The sequence below is a fragment of the Stegastes partitus genome, unplaced genomic scaffold (genome assembly GCF_000690725.1).
Source record: "Stegastes partitus isolate 25-593 unplaced genomic scaffold, Stegastes_partitus-1.0.2 Scaffold282, whole genome shotgun sequence".
Lineage (NCBI taxonomy): Eukaryota > Metazoa > Chordata > Actinopteri > Pomacentridae > Stegastes > Stegastes partitus.
The window spans coordinates 283,055-309,545 of record NW_007578013.1 but is presented as its reverse complement, the minus strand read 5'-3'; the positions used below and the strand labels follow the sequence as shown (position 1 = coordinate 309,545).

The following is a 26,491-nucleotide window of genomic DNA, read 5'->3' as shown; positions in this document are numbered from 1 at the left end:
TACCCACAGTCTGCATCTGGTGAGTCAGACTACTAGTCAGCTGGTAGCCAAGGAGCATAATGAACCAGAGATGAAGCGTGAATGAAGCAGCTGATGCTTAACAGCTAACGCGAGGACAATCTCGGCGCTGCACCTCGGCTAAAGCCGCACTTTTGCTGAAGGACATCATGCAGTTTTTTTTTCCATTCTGACTTTCCCTCAGAAACTGTAAGAGTTGAGCAACTGACGGATATTTGCCTCAGCTCTGTGGATTCTTACTGCTCGTCTGAGGAGCTGAACTGTTGGTCACTTCAGTCTCCATGTTCCAGCCTTATCTGATTTCTGAGCACAAGCCACTGAGGTCACTCTCCACAGTCAGGAGTAGAAGCAACGTGTGGGCGGAAGTGAACATGAGTGAGCGTTTGCCTTTTTACACGAGCATGAAGTCATGGTTGTGGCTGTTTGTGTGAGTGGGTGCACAGAGCGCGTTGGGGCGTATCGGTTTGTAGAACATATTGTTCTAAATGCGTGGCCTCCCCTAGAAAATTACAAACATTAAGAGAAATAACACACGGTAGTAGTTATGTTGCGTAAGCTGGTGGTGCTCGAGTGAAAAGCTGTTATATCTTAAGAATAGTAGAAAATCTGTCTGAACAAAAGAGCTGTAAATGAATGGTCCAAAATAAACCAGATATCAACACGAATACAGCAGAACAAATAATGCATTAGCGGCGCCGGTCTGTACTTTGGCTTAATAGCTGCAAAGAAGTACACACAGTACAGAACGAAACACCCATGTAGAACTTTCATTGAGGAAAACATCCGTCATACAGTTACATAAATACTATATTTTCCAGTTTTTAACTCACAACTCAATCTCCCTCTTCCCACCTGAAAAAAAAAGAGGATAGTAACCGTGTAGAAATCTAGGACACAATCTCATTGTGATGAATCAACGGGAGGGTTATCAGCGCCTGGCTGTGTCACCGACTCGTTAAGCTGCTCTGTTTTATTCTTTTTTTCTTTCGGGTTTCACCTCTATTTTCTGCTCTCTTATCATTTTTTCTCACATGGGTTGATCCGTCTATGTCAAAAGAGAGCGAGAGAGAGAGGAAAAAAATACAACAACAGGAGGTGGGAATGATTCTGGTCTCCGACTTGCTGTGGACCGGAGCAATATCTCGCCGCTGCCAAGCCGAACTAAGCATGTCCGTGAATGACTGCGAGTGTGTTTATGTGCGCGTGCACGTGGGGGGCGCACGTCCGTGTGCGCCGAGCGTGAGAGGCCCCAAAGATTGCCCCCCCTGTCCCGCTGCGCTGACCCTTCCCGCTGATGAAAGGTAGTTGACAGAGTAGAAGTAAGTGGTGTTGTGAGTGTTTGTATACTCAGGAGAGAAGTTGAGGCCAAGAGTCAGCTTCTGAGTATCATTTTTTTCTGCCCCTTCTAGCAAGTGGAGAACCAAAGTCTGGCTATTTGAGACTCTTCTCGTGGTACTCCGTTGTGATTCATGAAAAACACCTGCCAGAGTGTGCTCTGGGTTGCTTTGGCCCCTGAGTTAAGCACCCATGCAAATGTAGTTTGCGGGTATGTTTGTGTGTGTGTGTGTGTGTTTATGAATGAACGCTTGCTTGAATGCATTTCAGGGAGCATGCCGATGTGGCTAATATTTCCCCGCGGTCACAGATTGCACACGGTTTTCTTATTAGCAGGATACACAGACTGCTTTCATCGTTGATTACGAGAGAGAGGAATCAATGCCACGCATGAATGAACAGACAAGACCAATATTAACAGTTATTCTGATACATGGAATGCAGATAGTGTAGACACAAACACTTGTGGTAATACATGCTAAAAGAACTGCTGTTGTTTTTGTTGCTGTATCCAGAAAATCTGCAGTGAATAAAAATTGGTGTTACAGAAAATCTGAAATTGAAAGGCATAAAAATAAACAAAGTAATAGAGGTACAGATAAATAAAGGTGAAATTAGAAAAGAAAAAAATGTAGGAATAAAGCAAAAAAAAAAAAAAAGGAGTCATAGCAACAGCACAGCAGTTGCCCTTCGTTGCAGTTGCAAATAACCGTCTGCTAAATCCAGCCACCTTCTCTCAGGCGCAGGATCGGCAACTGAGTGGGGACACTGATTTATAATCCACCTCTCTCCCTCCCTCCCTCTGTCTCCCCCCCACCACCCACCACCACGCGTCCCCTCCGTTCCTTTACGGCATCAGCATGACGGTGTTGCTATGGCAACAGCATCCCACTGCAGAGGCAAATGCGAGCGGTAATCAATCTATTTCGTGCGGCTGCATCGTGTACATACATGTCACTGTTGTGTGGGGGGGTTAAAAAAAAAAAAAAAAGCTTCAAGTGCCAAGTTGCCTTTGGTCGATGTCTTCAGATGACGTTTCTGACAGACGTGTGCGAGAGGGAGAGAAAAAAGAAAAGATGAAGGCAGAGAGGGGGAGATGGTATGTGACATAGATTGTAGGCTGCGCTGTCAGCTGAGCTTATGATTTAGCTCTTTTCTCTTACGTTCATGTGAAGGCTTGCAGGCATTTCGATGGTGGCAAACTTGATGTTAATAAGCCTGACTGAAATCATTGTTAAACTACAAAAAGCAAGTTAAATACTGTGTGTGCTGTTTTTGCTTGTTTGAAAGCACNTATAGATAATGGATGGATGGAAAAAGAAGGGAATTGCTGTTAGGATTATATATTCTGTTCTGTGTTAAAAGTTCAATGACTGTTTTTTTTTCACTACAATATTTAATCTTGCGATACAATCTTGACTTGTAACAACTAAAGCATGATAAACGTGTTATATTTACATTTAGGCACTCACAGAACTTTGTTAACATGAAGCAAAGATTGTGGTTTTAGGTAAATTAGGATCTTCTTTAACTTTTTCTTTTGAACTAACCTCATACAGAACTTGCATGCAGTTCCTCTAACCACCACCTACCCATAACACCTTTTAGGTGTTCTCTAAGGTATGTACAATATATGCTCTGTGAAGGAGTAGATATAATCCCACAAACATGAGCAACAATGAGTAAGAAGTTGAGTTTATCTCCCTGTAATAAATGTTAATATTAACACCAAATCTTAATCTATTTACATAAATCAATGAAATCAAAAACTTAGCACATACAGAAGAGGTTGGGGCAGCTTTTGCAAAATAGCAGTGAGAAGTGTTCATTTGTAATGGCTGTATGGCACATCAACATGAATAGGACTGGATGCTGCTACTCAGCTACAGAGGCATACCCAGACCTTTCTCNGAATGTTCAATCCAGTTAGGGATAGTGGTATTGTAAGGCGACTATATGCGAGTATAAGGTTAATGCGTTTGGTGTGAAATGTAACAGTGAAACTAACCAAGTGGGTGTTTGTACTGTGAGCTGACCTGAGAACAGTTGTGTAATGAAAACTTGTTTTAAAGTCCCAGGGTGGTAGTTTAATGCTGGATTGTCACACCCGATGCAACAATATTCCTTTTTTTTTTTTTTTTTTTTTTTTTTACAAAGGCAATTAGGCAACATTAAAATGTGCTCACTGTCTTCTAATTCCTTCAGATCCCTTGTTGCACCATTTGCTAATTTCAAGTCGCTTCAAAACCAACACACAGTTAGTAGTCGTGTTTACCCAGGGCTCCGTAGACACCATCCAGAGTGCACACAAACAAAGTTATTACATGGTTCCTGTGGTAAAAATGTTGTACTTTGGCCTTTAAGCGCAAGTGGTCCTGCTGAGAACAATGTGTAGAACAAGGAAATGGGAGAGAGAGAGTTAGAATACAAAGAAAGGGAGCTAGAGAATAAAAAAAAAACAAGTCTTTTTTTTTTTTTTTCCCTGACAGAGTTGATTCTGTAAAAGGCCAAATTAGAGGGCTGGTTGCAAAAGGCTTTGGAGTTGTCATGACAGTCTCAGCACGCTTCCCAGGCATTCATGTGTGTGAACTGGGAAGGAGAATACTGTCTGCGTGCGTTCATCCTTCGGTCAACTCCTTGATGGAGGCTAATGCGAGGAAATTTCAGCGCCAATCACTTATTCCCTCTGTAATCTAATACGCAGACACACAATCGCATTCCATGTGTGATAATGTACCTTAGACACGCTGCATGTCTGCCGCTTCTTTTCATAAACGCAACCGCCGCAAAAAAAAAAATCCCGTGGGCAAGAAGTACCCAAGTGAAAAAGATCTGCTAAATCAAAGATTGTTTCCTCCGCCGTGGGAGTTGATTAAGTCTTATGTTGGTGAAACTAAGCCTACAAATCCATTTACAGCGAACAGAACAGTCTGCGCTCATGCCTCCATATGTTTGTACCAACTGAGATAAAACCGACTTAGATATGTTGCATGATTTCACTTTCTCCATACTTTTTTTTTTTTCCTCCTCTCTCCTCTCTAGGTATTTCCACAAATGCTTGGCACTTCTGTGAGGTTTTTTTTTAAAATCATCTCTCTGATATATCAGAGCCAGGCTAGCAGAGTAGCAGCATGTATTTTTAATATATATTTGTACAGTTTAATAATCAAGCCAAAACTTTTTTTTTAATTTTATTTTTTTTATTGCTTATTTTTGCTCTGCTGAATCGTGAATATTACCGCGTTGCAATTCAATATTAGATTTCATGACATTTCATGTTTTCCCACCGAGCTAATGAGCCAGTCAGAATCGACTTCCTTCTGATTTTCAGAGATTATACAGCAGACCTGGCATTCCGTTATCCGTTTCTGCACGATGTGTGCTGAAATGTATCAGCGTGTTCTTTAAATATTCAGCTACCAGGAGCAAGCCAAGGAAATGTAGGCGTTTGCATATTTATTTTGCCAAAGTCGTGTTTTGGCTGCGCTTAAACTTGCCTTTTTATGACTTCTCGAAATATTAAAAAAAAAAGTGGATATGGATGCTGATGAGCACTTATTTACTGTAGCTTTTGAAGCAACTTTCTGTGTGCTACGACACAATTAGATGTAGTAAACAAACCGGGAGACGACTTAACTGCTTAATCACGCCTTGCAAGTTGCATCACACAAAAAAAGTTGAAATTAACGAAAGAAAACGTTTTTTTCATGTTTCAGACCCGTACGACGACGATCTCAAGGTGAAGACCCAAAGACCACGATCAGCTGACCAGCCAGGTGTGTTTCAGGCACAAACAGGTGAGTAGTATGAGTGTGTGGTAGTGTTCACAGCCGGGAGGAAAAAAGAAGACAACCTGACCTTTAAGCTGTATGTGTAACTGAAAATAGTGAGTTGGTCATACGTGATTATTATACATATGAAGAGGAAGAAGAAGAAGGAGAAGGAGAGAGGCAGGGCAGCTGCCATCGGTGGTGACTCACTTGTGTGAATATATGAAAGTGTGAAATAGTGAGTGTGCGAGACTTTAGGATCTTACATAATTAATAGGGTTGAATAAGAATGAGTGAATTATTCATGACATGATACATTAAACATATTAGGAATCTCACATGTATATTTGAGCTGGAATCTACATCCATGACATTACATGTTGCTTGTTTCGCCCACACCAGAATAGGTCATATTCTAATTTGAGCTTACGCACATGCACCCATGCTCGCATATTCACAGCCGCCACTGTGTGGAGGAGGGAGTCCCTACCGCGAGGGAAACCCCTGGCTCTGTTTTGTCCTTCTCCTCTGTCCCTCCCCTCCTCTCCCTCGCCCCTCCATCGCCTCTCCCCCCACGTTCTCCCGTTCCTCCAGGCATGTGTGATGAGCTTAAGCCCTGACTCACGGCATGTTAATGAAGATGTAATGCGATTAACGGACATGCAATTAATTTGATTTCCTTCTTTGCCATGTGATGACGCCTCCATCAAAGGACACGGTGCTCATAAACAATTTAGAAAGAGAGACGTGGGGATGACTTGACTCGCGTTTTTTGGGTTTTTTTCTTTTCCTTGCGTCTAAGGGTTGTAACTTTGCGGGAACAATGGTGGACGCTCTCCACAGCCGCCTGCAGAGCTCCACGTCAGCACCGGCTGAACAGCCGATCTGCACATCGACGCAGACTTAAATAAGGCTTTTGTGCTTTAAACCCCCTCAGCAATGAGATTAAATGTGTTACCATAATTCCATTAATGTTTTGAATATCACCTGAACATCACACAGTCCTCTTACATAATTATCATCCTCTTGAATATTCCGTCAAGATTTATTTACATTAAGAGGCTTAAATGCATTAATGACCTCATCGCCCGTATTTCGACGCTATGCAGGAATCTCTCACGATACATGTGTGGACACAATGCGACAGTGATGCATTTTGAACTACTACTAAAAAAACAAACACACAAGCAAAGTTGTATTATATCCAGAGAACGATGAACTTATGAACTTAACTTATCTAAGTATCTTTAATCCAAGGGGAGAAAGAAAAACTACACTGTTTGGTTATTGCAACTGCAAAGTCTTTTCATCATCTGTCAGATAGTCCCAGGCTTTTCTCTCGACACTTGTATAGTTTATGGTTTTGTTTATTTGTATTTTTTATTGTAGTAATATTGCAACGCTGTCACGACCATCCGAAAGAAAATTTTCATTTTATTACAGCAAAGAAAGGAGCAAAGAAAAAAAATCACAATTGCTAACCACTAAAGAAAACATGTTTTTTGGTTTCGGAGATGAAAATGTTCCTGAAAACCGTCGTACATCTCCGGCAGCAGTTTCCCGTCTGCTCCCCTCGCTGTGACTTTTGCACAACTTTTTTTTTATCTTTATAATTTATGACGCACTTTCACATATTGCTACAAAGCATGAGCCAGCAAGCTATAAGATCCAGGTCCACACAAGCCCGGCTTCCTGTGGAAACAATAAGATATTAAAGCTGGAAGCCTTGAAAATGTAAAAAACTTGCCCTCTTTCTGTCCGTCTCCCTCTTGCTCCTCAGGTGACCCTGCAGCAGAGGAGTGGTCACAGTGGAGTGTGTGTTCTCTCACGTGTGGGCAGGGCTGGCAAGTGAGGACCAGGTCATGCGTTTCTTCTCCCTACGGGACGCTGTGCAGCGGCGCCCTGCGGGAAACGCGCATGTGCAACAACACCGCCTCCTGTCCAGGTGAACCCGGAATCACAGGCTCAGGTATGTTGAGAAACCGACTGCCGCTGACCTGACTCGGTGATGCTCACTGGTGATTTCTCGCAGCAGTTTTCTTGATGCCGAAGTTAACGTAGCAGACAGACCGAGATCACGGTATGACCTTGCGACCTCTACGTGGTTCCGCTCTTGTCGTGCTTCCTGGGATTCACTCCCTGAATTTGTTATGTTTCGCTTTGAAAATGTGAAATTTCTCAAATCCACAATCTTCCTGCTTAGCACCTCACTCACCCATGAAGCGTTTACTTGTCTTTTTTTTTGCAAAAGTGTTAAGAAAGCTGAAGAAAATAATGACAGTGTGAATCTCTGTCACTTTCGAGGAAGGTAGGCGGCATGCGAATGTGCGCACACGCAGAGCCACACACACATCACATGGGATCTGCTCAGCTGAAATATAATCTAACCATGATGTAGCAGGGAGAAAAAAAAGAAGAAAGGGAATGGCTTTTTGTCATTTCGGTTCACACTACTGGACTGCTGAGAGAAAGAGAGAGTACGAGGCGGACTGACACCTCAGCTCAATGTCAGCAAGTCTATTAGACCTGCCACAGCTCTGAAGTTCATACATCCTGCCCTCTCTATCTTTAGCTCCCCTCTGCTCTTTGCCTCTGCGCTCATCGTTGTTCTCATTTGCCTTTTCTTGTCTATATATCACTGTTTACAAGAAATAGCACGGATCGGAAATGTATCTATACAGGAATAATTAGCGCGCAAACCTGTGATGGTATCTTACTTTACAATGAGAGCTGTGATAACCGCCTGGATGGGAACTGTGACTACACAGTGAATCACTGATCACATAACAGTGATAAGCACAAAAAGCATTCAAAATAACAACTGCAGATATATGCATATATATTTTTTTGCTTTGACTTCAGTTGAATTTGTCTCGTTTTAGCTGCGGTGACAGCTCCAAAACATATTTAACCAGTTGAATTAAATTTTCATGTGCGTACATGCTGTCAATCAGGCTAAGTGCAGTCAACCCTATCCGCTTGCTACAACAACAACAACAACAAAAAAAGAAGCGCACCTTGTTTTTTCCCCGGCAACACGACACAATCAAGCCAGATCTGGTCACTGAGGCAACTATAGTTCACCGTGAATAATGTTCGCTCTGCTTTGATTGCTAGATGAAATTCCAAAGTACTGCCTGTCCTCCGCTGGTTTTATTGGCCTGATTGCAATGGAGGTAAAATACTGTCTCACGTTGCCTCTCTCCCGACTGTCCTTGCTCATGATCAGCTCCCCAACCAGTGGACGACAAAAAACTCTCTTCTTGTTGGAACTGCATCCTCTGTTGTTGTCGTGGACGTCTGCCAACCATTTCCCAATGCAGCCGACCTCCAGCCCATATCTGCGGTCTTAAAGCTATGAACTTGGCTAAGGCATTATGACCAAATTTTTCCGTTTTATTCCCACCCACACTCGAGGAAGTTCGAGAGTCCATGAACGCATTTTGATCAGAGCTTCCTAAGAGCAAAACTTTGGCATTTCGGTCTTCAGCACAGGGTAGAAGGCCGAGGCATCGTCCAGCTTCCCTGTCAAATGGTCGTATGAACTTGGTGCGCTACTGTCAAAATTTTTATCAGGCAGCACCTCCTAGTCAGCTGAGTGACAGCTGTTTTATAAAGTAGGCTATTGGTAATTGGTATTCCGCTGAAGCGAAAGGAACTATAGAATATCAATCCTGCTCACTCCCGAGTAGAATCAAAAGATCTGGAGAATTAAGGCAGATGTAATATAAAGCTGTCGACTCCACTGCCTTTCCACACCAAATTATGATGATGGGAATGGTCACTAATGGCGTCCATGTCGATGTGGTCCGTCTATAGAGATAATGTGGTCTTCTATTCAGGCCGACAGGAGAAGTTCCAGGTTAACCTCTTTGAACTCACTGATAGGTGAGAGATTGAATCTCAGGAATATGGCGCTACTATCCTCCATACTGAGTATTCTTAATAATCTCAGTGAATGATGAAAGGAAGTGTTTGAGGACACTGTCGAATGAGAAGTCAAGGCCCGTAACTTTTCTGAATAAACATAATTCAAAGCAGGAGTTGGGCGGTTAAGGTCTTAATGTCAGGGTCACAGCGTGGGGTGTGGAGCTCTATTATTCAACGGCGCCCTTCCACCAGTAGCTGAATAGGTAACGGACGAGGAAGCTTACGCGGGTTGAATAGAGTTTGCTGATATTCGTACATATACAAATGTAAGGAACACGTGGCTACGAAAGTGTACTGTAGAGACTTTCGTTGTTTAAAAAAAAGGGTTTTAATGGGGAACATTTGTATTTGTTTTGTGGGCGTTTGAAAGAACGCAGAGTTCTCGATGACATTTACAGCGCTTTAATGATACAGCCATATGTGCTTATACATTAAAACTAGCGTCTGTGTCTATTCATTTGTCCGTGTGCAGCATATTGTATGTGATTGTATATACTCTTCAGTGCCGTGTGTGTGTTGTCAGTGTGTTTGCGTATCACACTATAAGGTGTTGCTTTGACATCGTTCATGCCACCAAGTGTTACTTCAAGTGCAGCCCTTTAAGCACATCTTTGCGAGAGCTTCAGGAGTTTGCATGAAGCATATTCATATACATGTCCATACTTTCACATGTGGGATAGGAGTCGGTGTTTACTGATGCAGCCCCTGCCTTCTATAGAACTGAAAAAAAAAATAAACAAGGAAAGTGAGAGGAACATTTTCCTTCCCTGTCAGTGCATATGCTAATCTTGTTTTTATGCAAATGTGCCAGCCCGATTTGTATGTCTAAGTGCCTCATTTTCCATTCAGCGTCGATATTAATATCCTCAGCAGCTCCTTTGATGGGATATTGGTTGCTGTGTTATGTTCCGTTTATTTTTTCATTTCCCCCCCCTGCTCCTCTGATGTTTTCTGACGTGGTTCTGGAGGGGTTTATAGGGGCACTCCAGGGATTGCCTGAATGGGATCACATCTAATTTAAGTAGACTGGGAATGTGGGGGTGGTAGCAAAGAGACATAAAAGTCTTGAATGAACTTGATGTGACTGAGTTTTTTTTTTTTAAAGTAATTTCATTTTATTTCATTTTTTTTTTGGGGGGGGGGTTAGAATCTACATGCTTGTTTGATTTGTTAATCTCTTTATTGCTGGATTCCAACCCTGTCTTTCTTTGGTCTGATGGGAAGTCATAAACAAATATATAGTGCAGTGCAGAGAGGCAGACGCAAGCACACACACTAATTAGGGCTGCAGTAAAATTCAGTTGACATCACAACTTCTTTTTTTTTAAAAACACTATACGCTTGCATATGAAACACTCACAGTGCCAATAAGCTTGCCAACATGCTCACTCAAAAAAAAAGAAATGTTTGAAAATTAAACAACTCTAGTTCCATTTTTTAGGGGAAAATTGAGTATACAAACACAGGCACAGCTTGAGACTACCACAGTTGTGCCTTTCAACCCTGCTGTTCAGAAAAAACACCGTGCCAAAGTCTTTGATTTCTTTGTATAAGACCTGCATGTGAAATGTTTTTTTTTTTTTTCTCGCAACATCCACTATTCTTTTTCATATGCATTTACTCGCAACTGCAAACATGCAAAGCACACAGGCATAAGTGAACACACACACACTTCCCGTTTCTACTCGAGTGTCCTGAGGTGGGGAGAGTGCAGCCTGCATGCTTAATTTGGTGGATGGAACTGCCAGAATTTTCTTTTCTTTCTTTCCTACCATTAATTTGTGTTTGTGCGCAAGTTACGACTTAGAAGTATGGATGTGTTATGAGTGGGAGTGTGGGTGGATATGTCTCTGGGCACATCTCTGTGCATGCCTCTGTGTATGTGTGTGTGTGTGTGTGTGTCTGCACAAGTTAGGGAACATCAAAGAAAAGTAGCTTGGACAGAAAGCCAATGGAGTGAAAATAGACATTTTTTTTCCCCTCTGCGTTTTTCATGGGTAAAACTCCTAAATTAAGGTGATACAGATAATCAATTTTAAGTAATGGTCTGGCTCTTGACAAAGCAAACTAGGCAGTAATTGGTCCAGCGAATTAATTTTTTTATTTTTTTTGTCCAGTATGCGACCAAGTATAAAGCTCTTTTGCCCCAAAGCATGCAAAGTGAAGTAGTACCCCCCTATTCGTGTTCTATTTAGCCACTGCTCATTTACCATAGATTCAGTGACATTTAAAACACGGAGTGAAACAATAGTGCATTATGAATACAGTGCGTCTGGGTCAGTGCGTTGTCAAGTGCAGCGACAACACGCTCCCGGTGATCATTCAAGCAAGACGCTGAGGGTGTATCCATGGATGCAGTCATGAACTCATGGCAGAGTCATGCAGATGGCACACGACATTACACACATGCACATGCATGCAGCGCTTTTTTAAAATAATGTAGCCGTACCGTCCTATGACCCGAGCTGAAATTGCTTGTAATTATCCTCAGGGATCAATGTGATGCATGTGTCCAATTATAGCCAATGCATCTCAAAGGTAGAAGTGAGAAATTAAAAAAAAAAAAAAGTTGCTCTCGTGTTACAGCGCACACCATTATGGGCGAGTATATTTCATAGCCGCATAACTGCACTGCATAGATTTTAAAGACGTATTTAGACGACATGAGTCCTCATTACACAAAAGCTCGTCCTGGTCGGCGCTGTGAATGTGTGCTCTGCAAAGTGCGTGTGTGTGCATATTTTTAAATGAAAAAGGGGTGAGCGTGGAGTCTCTCTCTCTCTCTCACTCTCTCTTTACTGAGCTTTCTTGCATTTGCATCAGAAACGCAGGCCGGTGCAAGCGAGTCAGTGCGCTTCCTCTTCTCCAAATTCTTCACAAAAAGTGGAAAATGTGGAGTTCGCGAACTTGATTTTGTGACCCAATGTTACGAGGCACAGATCTGTCACGGTGGCTGTTTGATCAGCGCTGATCAGTTCATTTAATGCGTTTATTTTCTGTGCTTTGCTGCTGTAAACATGCTCTATTCCACCTCCCACTGTGACTGCAACCCTGATGGCGATAAACCCCCTTTTAATGTTGAACTAAAAAAAAAAGTGCTTTATTATGTTAATGTAGTTATTGGTGTCAAAAAAAAGAATTTTGATGCAGCTGTTGTTGTTTTGGTCATGATTGAAAGTATGTCTTGATGGCCGATGTTTACCTGGTCAGGCGGTGGTCAGGAGCCGTTCTCCTGATACATTTGTTTGTCGTATCTTTGATTGCTGTCCTCATTCCCAGATGATATTTTCTTTCTTTCTTCGTCCCTGAGCTGCTTCAAGCTTGATTTTATAGGCTAATTGATTGGCTTTGCACAGTCAGACTTCAGATACACTTGTACTCAGCTTGAGAGATGGAGATTCAATTTGGATGAATAAGTAATGTCTTACAAGCAATCCTGTAGTGTCGTAGCAAAAAGATGTATATTCTTCTGTTTTGGCTTTTCTCTGCTCGTTGTTGTATCGAGTTCTCCGGTTTGCAACGGTCCTGAAGAGGTTTTGCAGTTCAGAAGGAGATCCATCAAAGTTATCTATTCATTGTCTCATTTGTATTATGATGTATTCTGTTAAATTATTTTGGAAGTAAGTTTTGTTTCAAGCCTGACACCGAAATATTTAAACTGACGACTGCATTAAAACACCACTTTTCATATCAGTGATGATTTCCTGAACCACAGCTTTTCTCTGTGCTTTGTGCTAAGTTGCGATTGTAAAGCTCAAAAAATCACTTTTAACTCTGCAATGGTGGGCTTCAAAGTAAAAGAAATAAAACAGGGATAAGTTGTTATCAACTACAGTATGACTCAAAAAATTTGAATTATACATGAAGTTCAGGATAGTGTTGCACCCACTATTTATAAATCCTTTGGATGTACACTGAAGATCTTACTCCTTGTGCATAGCTGCAAACTAATGAAGCAGCATCATCAAAGTTTCATGTGCCTGTTATACAGTAAATAGTAATAAGTTTATGTAGTAATATGTAAATTTGTTTCTTGGAACATCTGTAGCACTGTCCATTGAAAAGCAATCAATATATCAACAGGAGGATCAGCATAGACTAACCAAACTAAGAGCATTTTTTTGTAGTTCAATGTTATTGCCGTAACATCTGTGACTTTAAATGTTTTGCTTTCAATGTAATCTAAATTCATTATTATTCCACATAGATATGTTGGTCATAATAGATATCATCAAGCTATTAGCAAATTGTCAGACCCTATTTTGTAAAACCTTTTTTGTTTTTCATTCTTTTTGATTATAATATTTGATAACTACATGTCCCTAATGTGTCTAGGGACCCATAACATATAAAAAAAAAGAAAAAAAACTTCCTGTTTCCTCCCTTTCTCCAAAGACTTGTGTCTTTGAATAAGCCATTAAGGTTGGCAGCCTGCTGTGATGTCACAACAGGATAAGCACCGCCCCCTGCTGGCTCCTCCTCCTCCACTGGACTTCTCTCTGTCACTGAGCAGATGCAGAGAGAAAGGTGTTCCTGCAACCTTTTATATGGCAGCAGTAGGCCAAGTTGGGTTTTAAGCTACAGATACTGAAGCAGCATGTTTAGAATGAGGATAAAACCAGGGATACTATCGGCATGTTATGTATAAGCATGTGATCAATCGGTGCAGTATTTTGAGCTGAAACTTTAAATATACATGCTTGGGCAATGTGAGACTTACAATAACTTAAACATTCCATCCAAGTATGTTAAAAGACACATATCAAAAGACTCTTTTAATTCTAATCGGTGTCTCATACTATTTTTCCATAAAAGAAAAGTTAAATTACTTGATTAAACATTCTTAAATTGACATCTACCTATCTACCCTGATGGGGGGAAAATCCATTATTATGCAGACTTTTTTTAAAAATTTTTTTATTTTTAACCTTCAACCATTTGATGTTAAGATGTCCCATACATCACTGAAAGACTATTCACATTGCATGAGCAATGCAGGCTTTAGATTTCCATATCTCACTTTTGTAATTTGCCTGTTTGACCAAGATTAGCGTTAAAGCGAGTTGTAATATTTTGCTTGCAGATACCTCAGACTCAGGTTTTAGGTGGGCACAGATAACTTCCCTCTTTCAACAGATAAATTGGAAAACATCCTCACGTCAACTCATGCTTCATTCTGTACACTAAAGCTCAAACATCCAATAGAAGCTATATGCACCTAACAAGGCCCACAAATGAGCTTATTACACAAAGTATTTCATTAAATGTGTAGAAGGGCAAGATAAATACTGTATCACTGCTCTTGCAACATACAGTATATTCTCTTTGTAGAGCAGTTTAAAGACATACTGGTACCATGTTTTTCTGAATTTAAGGACATCTCCCTATTTACCAGCTTTCCATATCTCCGTGCTTTTTTAATACCACCATCTTCCCCTTCTTTCTTAGCCTTCTACTCTTGCTCCTCTGAGCCTTCCTTCACAGAGTAGACTTAATTATTTATCGCCATGATTTATTTAGCTTTGCTCAACACAGGACCAGCAATCTTCATCCTGCTGTCTCTAACTTTCTCTCCCTCTGTCCCTCCTCCTCTCTCTATATCCAGCTTTCCATCTCTGGCTCTCTCTTTCTACCAGCTTCTCTCCAAATCTGCTCCTCCGCTCTTTCTTCTACGTCTTTTCAACATAGTTTAATCTCCACTGGTCTCGAGCTGAAGATTGCAAAATAACCTCATTCCCTTCTTGCCGACTGTTTTTTTTCATTTGATGGTCTGTCCAACTTTTTGAGGCAAAACTATGTGTGTTCTTTCAGTTATTCTTTTCATCTACCATTGCTTACATTTTTGTTTTTTTTTTATATTTACCTGTTATTCATTCCCTCCTTTAATCTCATTCATTTATCTTGTCATTCATCTTTTCTTTCTCTGCAACCCTATGCATTCCTTTTCCTCTAAAATATGTCTCTCCATCATTATTCCCTCTACCTCGAGGTCAGACATCTCTAAATAACTTTGTGCGAACCTGTATCTTCTCTCCTACATGGCGTCTGTCGATGCCACATACTGGAAACACGGATCTAGTCGATAAATTTCTACAGGAACTAGCGCTCAGTTAAGCAGCATCACAGGTTCATTATCTGCAAAGTTTCCGTCCGACTCCGCCGCTCGTTTATTGCATTTTTTAGTCATTTTAACTTCATCTCTTGCTGAAATGGGACAAGATGTGCAATAAAGAAGGAAAACGAGGAGGAGCTTTTTAATGCTTGGGTGACCGAACGCTCTTATAATTTCAGATCCGAACTTACCGCATTCATTTCCTTGTCTTGATTCAAGCTGCATATAACTGCATGACATAAAATACCGGAGTGTCCATTCCTAACCTTCATTTTCTTTCGTGTGGTAACGCATAAGCGCAGCCTCATGCTCGGTGTGTCTTTTCCTTTGCAACTGGAATGTTTTCTGGAGGTCAAAAGGTCACCTCCTTCATTTTTTTATTTTATTTTTTTTAAAGGAATGTGCTCATACTCATTTAATCGCTCTTTTCTCTCATTCTCTAACCCTCTTGCCTGCGATGGGATGCTCCCCTCCCCACCCCACCCCCCCCAACCTTCCTCTCTCATTCCTCATCCCTATGTCATGTACGTTTGTGCGTCATGCTCGTGGGCGTCTGCAGTGCATGGGCTGTGGGAGGAGTGGTCGACATGGAGTCTGTGTTCTGTGACCTGTGGGCGGGGCTCCAGGACTCGAACCAGGAAATGTGTGGACGGAGGCGGGGTCGTGGCTTGTGGACGGCCCGAGGTTCAGACCAAACTCTGCAACATAGCAGTGTGTCCTGGTTAGTACCATCCCCATCAACATGACACACTCAGTCTCTCTTTCTCTCTCTCTCTCTCTCTCTAAATCATGAGCTTTTCTTCAAAGTCACAAAAATCTAAACCAACAAAACAACCGGTTCACTCTCACAGCCGGATTTACATGCATTTGCATTCATATTTTGTGTTCTTCCATTGTTGTTCTTCTGCTGACTAAATGTCTGTGGTCAAATGCTGCTTTTTCATCACCTCATGAAAGCATCTGGATGGAAAAAAAAAACAAACTGTTTAACCGTGTTGTGTCTTTGTGGAAGCAATGTCTTTTGTCTGGTTGGGCGGTTACTATGTGAATCACTTTTATCTAAAACTGAAACGTTTAGAAACTAATGAATGTGTTGCGCAATCTGTTAAGGATTTCTGTGGTGATTCTTTTACTTTCAGCCTGGAAGAAGTTTACGCTTGTGATCTTGAGTGAAAGATTTTAACAATTATTGGATGGATGGTCATAAAAATTCAATACAGGTGTTCAGGTCAGCACTTTATTTATGGTTTATGATGTAACACCTGCAAAACTAATGGCTCTTCCATCAACATCGGATACACGTTGTATGTAGTGCTTATTAGCAAATGATAGCATGTTAACATGTAAGATGAGATCGGATTCAATTTGGTCTCAATCAATCAATTTAATTACACATTGAATATTGCATTACAGAGCTCTGGGTCAAACTCTCCCTGGCATCAGACAAAGCAAGACTACTCCTGTTGCCTCTGACCCTTCTTTTACCGCTAAGTCACGTGATGCCTGTTCAGGTCGTAAAACAACTGATTGGGGCGCATCTTCATCACACTGAATGGTTGCATCCTTATATGGACTTCTTTTCCTCCGTCTGTTGCTTGTCCTGTGAAACCATAAAAGAAACAGACCCAAGCAACTTCTTCAAAAGAAGACATTTCATGACTATTTGCATATATGTAACTTCTTTTATATTTTTAAACCTTAAGGACTATACTTCACACATGATATAGTATATTTATACACAACACATGCTAAGCTAAGATGGCTAGCTGTGGCTATAGTAACCTAATGGCCAGCTGAAAATTAGCATGTTAGCATTACCATAGCGTAAGTAGTCATCAGCATAACTAGAACCCCTGAAATACCCTAATGAAAGACTCTTAGTTTTGCTTTGATCAACATTATATTTGAGGAAGTATATCCTTTGTAATTTAGGAGCATTGTTTATTTTAAGAAGCAATTTCTCTCTCTTTTTTTTTTTTAAGAATGAAGAGTTGCATTTATGCACTGTATCAATGGCAGCAGGAGGTGGTTGGGGTGGATGGTGGGTGTACTAAGCTCTGGTCTCTGACACCAAACATAAGGTGTCTACAGCTTGGTTTAAGTTAAGGGAAGGTTGTGCTTTTGGTTGAATGTAAATATAGAAGTTGTATCTGAAAGTATTGCTGACTTTTTTCTGCATTAAAGCAATCTATGAGGTTTATCTGTGAGTGCCAAAACATAATCATAAAAAAAAAAAAGTGGAATAATGCTAGTCACTACAAATGTCTGCAATATTTTATATTATGGTTGACAAAAATATGGTGTTAGTATATTACTGACACATTCTGAATTAATGTGTTTGCCACTTGCCAAAGACATTATTTCACAATGTGTCCTCATTATGTTGATGGAAACCATAATCTGGTCCAAAAATGCATTATCTCTTACAATTTAGTTGTATCGAATAATAATCTTTTGAAAACAACATTGTTTTTTTGTAGATATTTTGCAGCTTCCTTCACTGCGGTGATGATGAACAAGGGAAGTATATTATGTCTTTTGTATCTGCGCTCTTTTGTTAACAAACTACGACAAATTCATCACATTTAACACAACAAAAAGCAACATTTGGTTTAATTTCTATTGATCTGACAATAAGACCAGGCATTTTATTTGTACTTTCCTTGTCAGAAAACTGGAAATTCTGTCTTTTCTTCTTCCCACTCTGCAGACACTGTATGAAGGCAGTCTAACAGCCATCTTTCCTGCCTTTTTTCATTTTTTTACTGCTTTAGCTCCTGCATCCTCACGAGTTTTTCAGCTCCATCTTCATCTGTGGTCAGCCATGGGTTTCATGCCCACTTTTCAAACTCTCACTCACCTGTAGACCCGTAGCCCAGAAAAGCCCATAGGTTGGACTTATATGCTTCTTCCATGGTTGGCTTGCTTTAGATTGCTGAGCAGTTCTGCAGTGCAGCTCTTCAGTTATTGTCTCTGAGACTACCTATTAGGCCTATACCTTGTCAAGAACAGCAATAAGTCACTGGTGCAGCCCCATCTAATCCTGCTGTCGAGGGTACCTCAGGACTTTATTCCAATCTGACTCAGGCTGTCCAGCTGAAACATCTTTATCAGGGCCGCCACTGAAGTGGAATAGGACTCACCCGTGATTGAAATAAAGTCGTAATGCAGCCGCCTCTGAAGAAACAGTGGGACAAGATTTGAACAGCAAGCGCTGCAGCTTTCTAGATATAGAGATGTAAATACTAGCATGTACCGATTATCAGGCACAGTTCTCTGACTTTTTAAGACTTAAAGTGTACTTCAGGGATAAGCATTGTCTCTGTGCACTTTTAATTTAGTATTTCAAGGGTCCCTTTAAAAAAAAAAGAAACAACAAAAAAACAAAACACTTACTTTGAAAGCACTGACATTAGAAAAGAATATTCATTTCAGTGATTTAATTTGCTCTGGCTTTCTGTGTTGTCAGGCTATAAATGGATTCCGCATCGGAATAAAGGCATTAATGGACGCACAGGCATTAAAACATAAGACAGTTTATGACAAAAATGGTGGCTGCTCTCAGAATAATAACCTCCTATTATTTTTTTTTTCCCCGAATCGATTTCAGTCCAAGTGAGAGCGTGTTTGCTTAGTGTGTAATCACTCACAGCCTGAGCAATTATCACAGGGTAAGTGCTTTTTATTTAACGCTGCTAAGACAAAGAATTGTGTAGCATTTTTCCCCAGGATGGCCAAAACACACACCTTTAAGTCGACGCTGCTGGAGCCGTCTGAGCTTTATGTTCCTTCACTCTCCCTACTGACCAATATATATATATACTACTATTTTGCCTATTGTTTTCATGTTTTCCAAAGCTGAGGTTTTATAAGGTTAATATTTGAATAAAACAAAAACTGTCCCAGTTGCCCGACAAAGAGACTGCAAAGTTGTGTCTAGAAAAAAAAAAAAAAAAAGGGACGAATAGGGAGACATTGTAATCTAAAGTATGGCCTCCGGGATGTTTTGCCATGCTGTTTTGGGAACAGTGATGGAAATAGAGGGTTTGCGAGAATAGGGTAGGCTCTTCCTCCCAGGGCCTTAAGGAAATCTATGTATGTGTGTGTGTGTGTGTGAATCTATCACAACAGATTCAGCCTGCGTTTGGGAGTTCAAAGGCAATGGTCCTTTGAAATGATGAATACCAGCATAGGCCTTTTGGCACAAACGACCATGCATGGAGAATAAAGCTTTGATGGATCTTGTCTAGATGTGTTTGTGTGGATGTGTGTGCTTGTGTATTTGTCTCAATAATTTGATCTCACTGCATATATAAACCTTATGCTATTACTTGCAGCGTGCCCTGTACTGTTTATGCTAAAATATATCGCACCAAAGTCGTTTTGAATTCATTCTGATTCGACACTTTTACTCTAATTTCTTACCTTTCGTCACAGCGGCTTATTTATTATGTAGACACATGCTAAGCTTACACATCAAACAAACGCGTGCACATGTGGGCCGAGCTGCAAATGTTACTGCGACAGCTGTTGCATTAAATAAAGACAACCAAGAGGGTAAGAGTAAAAACTGCCTGACATGAATAATTAATTTGATCATCATCATCATCATCTCCTTTTTGAGATACTAAGAAAAAAAGAAAAAAAAACACAGTGTGACACCTTGACGGCTTTTTTTTTTTTCTCACAATACAAATACTTGACAGTCAAACATACTCGGGGATTAATGGCTCCGTCTTCAACACATGCAAACTAGTAGTCTGTGGCTTTGGCAAGTGAATAGCTTCCTACCAGAGAGCTGCCACGCTTCATCCCATCTTTGTTAGCATCACTGTAAATATGCTGTTTGTGTTTTTGTGTGTTGACGAGGCACTTCTGCTAACCCTGCTGGGTACTGTCTTTCCAGATATGTGCGATAGCTTGACCAGAAGTAATGCAGTTCTCAGCTAGTGCTCAAAACTCATTTTGTATTGCATTACATCTATAAACGCGCGACCCACTCATGTATCGGCTCCATTTTTCCTGCGTGTGATTGCGCATGTGTTTAAGAAGCGAGTCTGAAAAACGTCTCTAATTAAATCTTATTTTAGATTTCTATTCATCAGGATTACCCCTGGGAAGTTTCGCATTCACACTTCTGTTCAAACCTGCGAGTCGTTCTGTACATACCGTCTCCTCGACGCGGCGTACAAGTCACACACACACACGCTGTGATTGACCACATTACCAAGGAGAGCTGGCAATGCCTTTACACTTGGGAGAACCAGACAAATACATTTACAGCACTGTGCTTCACTTTTTTTCCCCCTCTGCTACTTAAAGCCCCTGTGTGTTGAATTTGCGCTGCGATATATCATTCTGAGCCAGAACAAGAGAAGGTTGAAATGCTTGTCTTGCTGACATTGTAGACGCATGCTGTGCAAATGTTTGGAGATTTACTTTTCCACTACAGAGGTTAAAGAGAGCTTTTAAGTAGCCTTTCATAAAGTTGCATTAGCATTGATTAAGCTTAAGTCATTCCACATGTAGAGTCGTTTATAAAGCGATTTTGTTTTTTTTATTTTCCGCATAGATTAGTCACAAAATAAGTTCTGCCACATTAGTTTAGCTTGACTTGTAAAAAATATTAAGTGTCAATAATATCACTTATAATCACTCTTAAAGCTGCAGTGTTCTCTACTTTTCTACTCACATCCTATCAAATGTATGTGTCGCTTGTTATGATAAACCCACAGAGGATTCTCGCTCTTCTTTATGAGGTGTTTTATTGTCTTTTAGCTCTTTGCTTTGCTTTCACTTCTTTATTTCACTGTTGTGCTTCAGTTTGCTTCAACCTTGTTATCCGACGGCATTTTCAAGCTTTCACAAACCCGTTCCCAAAAAGGCAGCCTTAAACGACGTAGAATGCAGCTGCTGAAGAGCTGAATGCCGTATTTTCTATTTGCAATCCGTGGGGAACAAAACAGAGCTTAAAGGGGAAGCGAATGTTCGACTTGGAATTGCTACGTAGTCAGGAAACTCCAAATGAAAGCTAATGTGACTGTCAGTCTGCTGGATGTGTAAACAGCTCATTGTTTGATAGCATGTCCCCCCCTTATTCTTCTTCTAAGGTGATAATCTGCCAATGTTGTGTTTGCAGCTTGTTTAAGTGCCCAGAAATGGCTAAAAAGAAAGAAAGAAAGAAAAAAAAAATCAATTAATGTGGCTTGAACATTTAAGCCCATTTCGGGAGGCAGCTGTTAATTCATTACACATTGTTCAGAATTCAAATTTGTGCAAAAGTCAAAGCATAGCTCAAGTCCCTCAATAATTCCAGCTGGAGGCAACACACGAGTATTTTTTTTTTTTATTACTTTTTTTTTTTTCTTCTTCTCCGACGTAAGTGACACTGCTGCCAACAGAAGGAGGCATTATATTATTACTCAGTTCAAATTATTACCTCTTGGAATGTGTGACAGTAGAAGCAAAACAAAACTATTTATTTCAAAATAACAATTGACTATTCAGCGCGATTAATTGCTGTGTAGACCAAACAGAATTGATGTGACAGTTTTACAATGAAAACCCAATTACAAAATGATTCTTTCATGCTACTGCTAAATAGATAATATCCCTTGAAGCCATTTCATTTCAGTTGTACGGTTAGAGAGTCGTAATACACTAGTTTACATCATTTGGTGACCAACAGCAGAGCACGTCCAAGATGTCAAAGAGTGTGATTTGGGTGGTTTTAAAAGTTGTTTTTTTTTTTCCTGCAAGGTTTTAGCAACTGCTGGAGGTAAAGTTTAGGCATTATTCTGAAATAAATGGTCAGTAATCAGATCATGTATGAGGTTTTTGCTCCTAAGGCGTCTAAGAACACTTAAATAAGTCTCCGCTGACATCATGGTACAGATGTTTTTACACATCCCAACATTGTGTCTCTTCTGCATAGACTGTATAAAAGATGGACGTAGCTTCCGTGACGTCACCTGTTGGTTTCTGCACTGAGCAAATGAAGCCAGGGTTTTGCTACTTCCTGGTTGACATCTTGGATTTTTGGAGCCAAAAATCGTCAGAGGGGGGGCGGAGCCATAGGAGCAACGATTGGTCAGACGGATTGAGAGGCGGGCCCTCTCTGCCCGCCCACATTTACCGCCTTCTGCTCGCTTTGTCTGTATGGTCGCTGCCGACTGTCAATCAAGCATGCCACGCCTCTTGCCCCGCAAAATGTTGACGATTTTTTAGAAATTCAGTTTTGATTTATTTTCAGATTGGCCACCTGATCTCTGGATTTGACCATGAAAACTAACAAGAAAAAATTCCTGACCTGGAGGAATGCAGTATTTCATGATCTGTGATCACTTTTTTTCCAATTCATCTCTATGGGAGCCAGGGCTTTTTGGAGCCAGGACTAGCGGACGTAGTGATATTGCAGGTTTTTGACACTTCCTGGTTGGCTTCATTTTGCTACGTCCATCTCTTATACAGTCTATGCTCTTCTGTGAAACACACCTTCAAAAAAAACGTCTGAACTATTGCAAGCTTTAAAGATGATTTTTTAAAAAAGGGGGGGAAAAAATGTAATATCTGTTTTTTTATTTTTGATATTTATCACCATCTTGGACATTTTATCCGACAGCTCCATTACTCCAGTAACACTCCCCATTCCTCCCGCTTATTAAAGGGGACAGCGGTTGCTTTGATTACACCGGTGCATGTCACCAGGCTTTTGGTTAAGCTGTTTGGTATTCATGCGTCGTCTGACAGGCGGCGCTGCATTGTATTTAAATTATTATTATTTACATCTTTTTTATTTATTTATTTTTTTATCTCTTTCTGCACAAACACCAGCCTACAGAGTTGAAATGCGGCGCCTTTTCCCACCGACGCCGTGAATGAATTTCCAGCTGAATGTACCCTGCGTGAACTCCTTAAAACTTGAAGCTTGAAAGGAATTGTAATCAGCTATTTCATAACAGATTGAAATATTTAAGATGTCCGTAGACCCGTGAAGTGTGTTATGTTTGTTTGTTGCTATTTATGGAAAACCAAATAGCCTGTGTAATTTATTTGTTCTCCGTTTTAACTCATTGTATATTCAGTTTTCTTTTCTGGAGCCTACTCACTTTCTCCGCCTTGTCTCTTTCCTCCCTCTGCACCTTCGCTTACATTTCCTTTCCTTCAAAACTCTGCATCAATTTATCCTGTTACCCCTCTCCTTGTCTCGTAAAATCTCCCATCTCCATCCCACCGTCTGCTCTTTATCTACCTCCATCACCGTCCAGTGGAGGGCCAGTGGTTGGAGTGGGGGCCGTGGTCGAGGTGCAGCGTGACTTGTAACACGGGAAGCCAGCAGAGGCAGAGGCGCTGCAGTGCGTCGGTGCACGGCTGGGCTGAATGTAAAGGCGCGCATCAGGAGAGCAGAGAATGCACCAACCCTTCATGCAGCGGTAAGGCGTACAAACGAATGCTCAGTGTTCACACTCAGATGCTCTCATATGGCATTATGCAAACATAGATGATGCATTATCTAAAGGCGTGCTTGTTTCCCACATGTGAGTAATTTCTGGGTTGAGACCCAATTTGGCTTCAAGGGGGGCCCTGCAGGACAAAAAATACTGGTGTGTTTTAATGAGCCGAGGCGCAAGGATGGCCTCATGTTGACTTATGTTAGGTTCTACATGAAAAAAAAAAACAGCTGTAGTTTGCTATTTATGAACAACTCTCATTTTTTTTTTCCCTCCACCCCCCTCCCTTATGTCCACTTCCTTCCTGCACTAGGTGGAGGTAACTGGGGCAGCTGGAACCACTGGAGTCTCTGCAGCAAGACGTGTGACTCCGGATGGCAGCGACGGTTCAGGATGTGCGAGGGCACCGGGGCCCAGGGCTACCCCTGCGACGGCTCTGGAGAGGAGGTCCGGACCTGTAATGAGAAGAAGTGTCCCGGTCAGTGATTCCAGTGTGTGTGTGGTTTTTACAGAATCAGAGAAATGAAATATAGATAAAGAACTTCAGTATTCATGTGCTGTACTGTATATACTATATATATTATTCATACTTAAAAGGCCAGTGCGAGCAGCTTTTGCCTTTGACGTCTTTGTTTTTTTTTTTTTTTTTCCCCCGTTTCTGTGCATACGTTTCCTCTTGTCGTGAGCTTGGCGTTTGAGGAAACGTGCGTGCATGTGCGCCCTACTCTGCACATGCACGGTATTTATCTGGCAGAATGGAAGCGATTCCCTGCAGTTCACACCACAGCCAAAGGCTTCCATTGCAATTTCAGAACCGCGCTCTTCTCATCTTTATCTGTCTCTTGTCTGTCTTCCTGTCAATTCACATACCCATCCATCTTTACCTCTTCATTGATTTTGCACGTCCTTTGCCTTGTGGTGCTTTTTTTTTTTTTTTTTTTTTTTCCCCCTCCCTGTTAACCTGTGAGTTGCTCCATTTCTCCTTATATTTCAACTCTTTTTTTTTGTAGCACACCAATCTCCCTTGCTTTCTCTCGCTTGCTTTATTTCTTTGTATGTTTCTCTCCCCCGGTAGAGTGCGGGGTGTTCAATGGTCTGCTTGGTGCTATTTTTCAGAGTGTCAGCCACTGCAGGAAACACTGCTTTAATAAGTATGCCTCTTGACTGAAGCTATGTGTGTGTGTGTGTGTGTGTGTGTGTGAATATGCAAGTGTATTTCCAGTGCCCCATGTGTACGTGCTCGCTTTGAGCCCTGACAGGCAACAAATGATAAACCTTTGAGTGCAGCCTCCACCATGACCTCTTTGTTTTCGGGAGCTCTCAAGCCGCTATTACAGAAGACAAGGATCTTGTCCGTTGGCATTGCGCAGGAACATCGTATCACAGTTCCTCTCTTTCTGTCTCTCTCTCTCTCTCTCTCTCTCTCTCTCTCCCTTTGCTCTTCACTCTCCGTCCCTCTTCATCTCGCTGCATCTGCCTCTGCCAACACTCATCTGCCCCCTCGGAATATCTTCAGAGCGCTCTACCCCGTTTTTTTCATCAGGGTTATGAAAGAGAGAGAGAGAGGAAAACAGATGAATAAAAAGAGGGGGTAAGATGAAGAGGGAATGAGATACTGTATTGAGGCAATGACACTGACAGAGAGCACTGAGAAATGTACAAGGGAATAAGATTGGGAGCTGCAGGAGAACATTGATTTGAATCTTGTTTTTTGTGCTTTTCTGTCTCTCTTTTTTTTTTTCTTTTCTCCCTGGCGGTGTATGTATGTGTGCGCCGCGATTTTTTTCTTTTTCAGCTCGCCTGCTAGAGCTGTGCTTCATTTCACTTTTTCTAAGTGTTTCTCACCTACTTCCGCAGCACCTCATGAGATATGCAAAGACGAGCACCTCCTCACCATGTCGTGGAAGAGAGCCTCGGCTGGAGAAACTGTCTACAACAAGTGTCCAACTAATGCCACTGGTCAGTCACATGGCACGCTTTGAGCTGATAAACTTATACTCATCTGATGACATATTGTAATCATGACTTGTGTGAATTGGTTTACCCTGCAATTATTGAAGAAAAGTCTGTAACAAGCCAGACAAAGACAAACAAGACATAAACTTCCAGTAGAAAATGGCCTAAAAAAGAAAAATCAGTAACAGAGATGTGTTAGCCCCATGAGCTTACATTAGCACATGGTTGTTAGCAGGAGCAGAGCTACAGTAGCTTTAGTGAAGAAAGAGAAACCCTGGCGAAATTTAATCAGCGGAAAATTTATGGAAAGACTATTGGCTTTAGACAATGGAAGTCTTCGCACATCTATTTCATGAGACAGGTGCATTGGAGAGAGACGAGTATATCAAAAAGACAGACAGAGCGTATTAAAAAGCAGACTCCCACACTGGGTCTAACTAGCAAAAATGCATTTACTTATCGCATTTCGGTGCAAAACCTTCATCAGGCAAATGGTTTGTTACGAAGTCAAGCCATCTTAAACAGGGAGAGGCTTTAAGTTAATCATTTACCTACTTATTATATAGGGAAAGTTAAAAACAAAACACTATGTAGTATCCAACAATCATCACTGTACTCTCAAACTGTGTAGATTAAGTCGGTAAATTAGTGTAAAGTACTTGCTTCCTAAAATGTAAATACGTCTACACAATCTAGCAGGTTACATACAACATAGGTGAGTACACCTCTGTGCAGTATCACTTCTCATTTTGTATTATTTCTAAGTTGACAAGTTGTGTTTGTTTTCCAAAAACAAGTAGATTCTAAATGACTACTTTAAATGTTAAAGTATTTGGTTTTGGTTTAGTTTCGAAATTTTGAAAACTATATTGAACATACAAGTCCCAAAGTAGAACCTTGGTGCAACAAAAGTAAATTTG

The 26,491-nt window shown here is 41.0% G+C and overlaps 1 protein-coding gene across 1 annotated transcript in view; it reads left to right on the top strand.

Moving 5' to 3' along the window:
• The window catches only part of adgrb2 (adhesion G protein-coupled receptor B2), a 231,877-nt gene that overhangs the window by 108,527 nt on the left and 96,859 nt on the right, over positions 1–26,491 (top strand). Inside the window, exons 3-8 of the mRNA XM_008282724.1 lie at positions 5,070–5,150; positions 6,904–7,092; positions 15,725–15,886; positions 23,433–23,597; positions 23,929–24,093; positions 25,473–25,574. Coding sequence (XP_008280946.1) covers positions 5,070–5,150; positions 6,904–7,092; positions 15,725–15,886; positions 23,433–23,597; positions 23,929–24,093; positions 25,473–25,574 — 864 coding nt within the window. The remainder of the gene's footprint in view (positions 1–5,069; positions 5,151–6,903; positions 7,093–15,724; positions 15,887–23,432; positions 23,598–23,928; positions 24,094–25,472; positions 25,575–26,491) is intronic.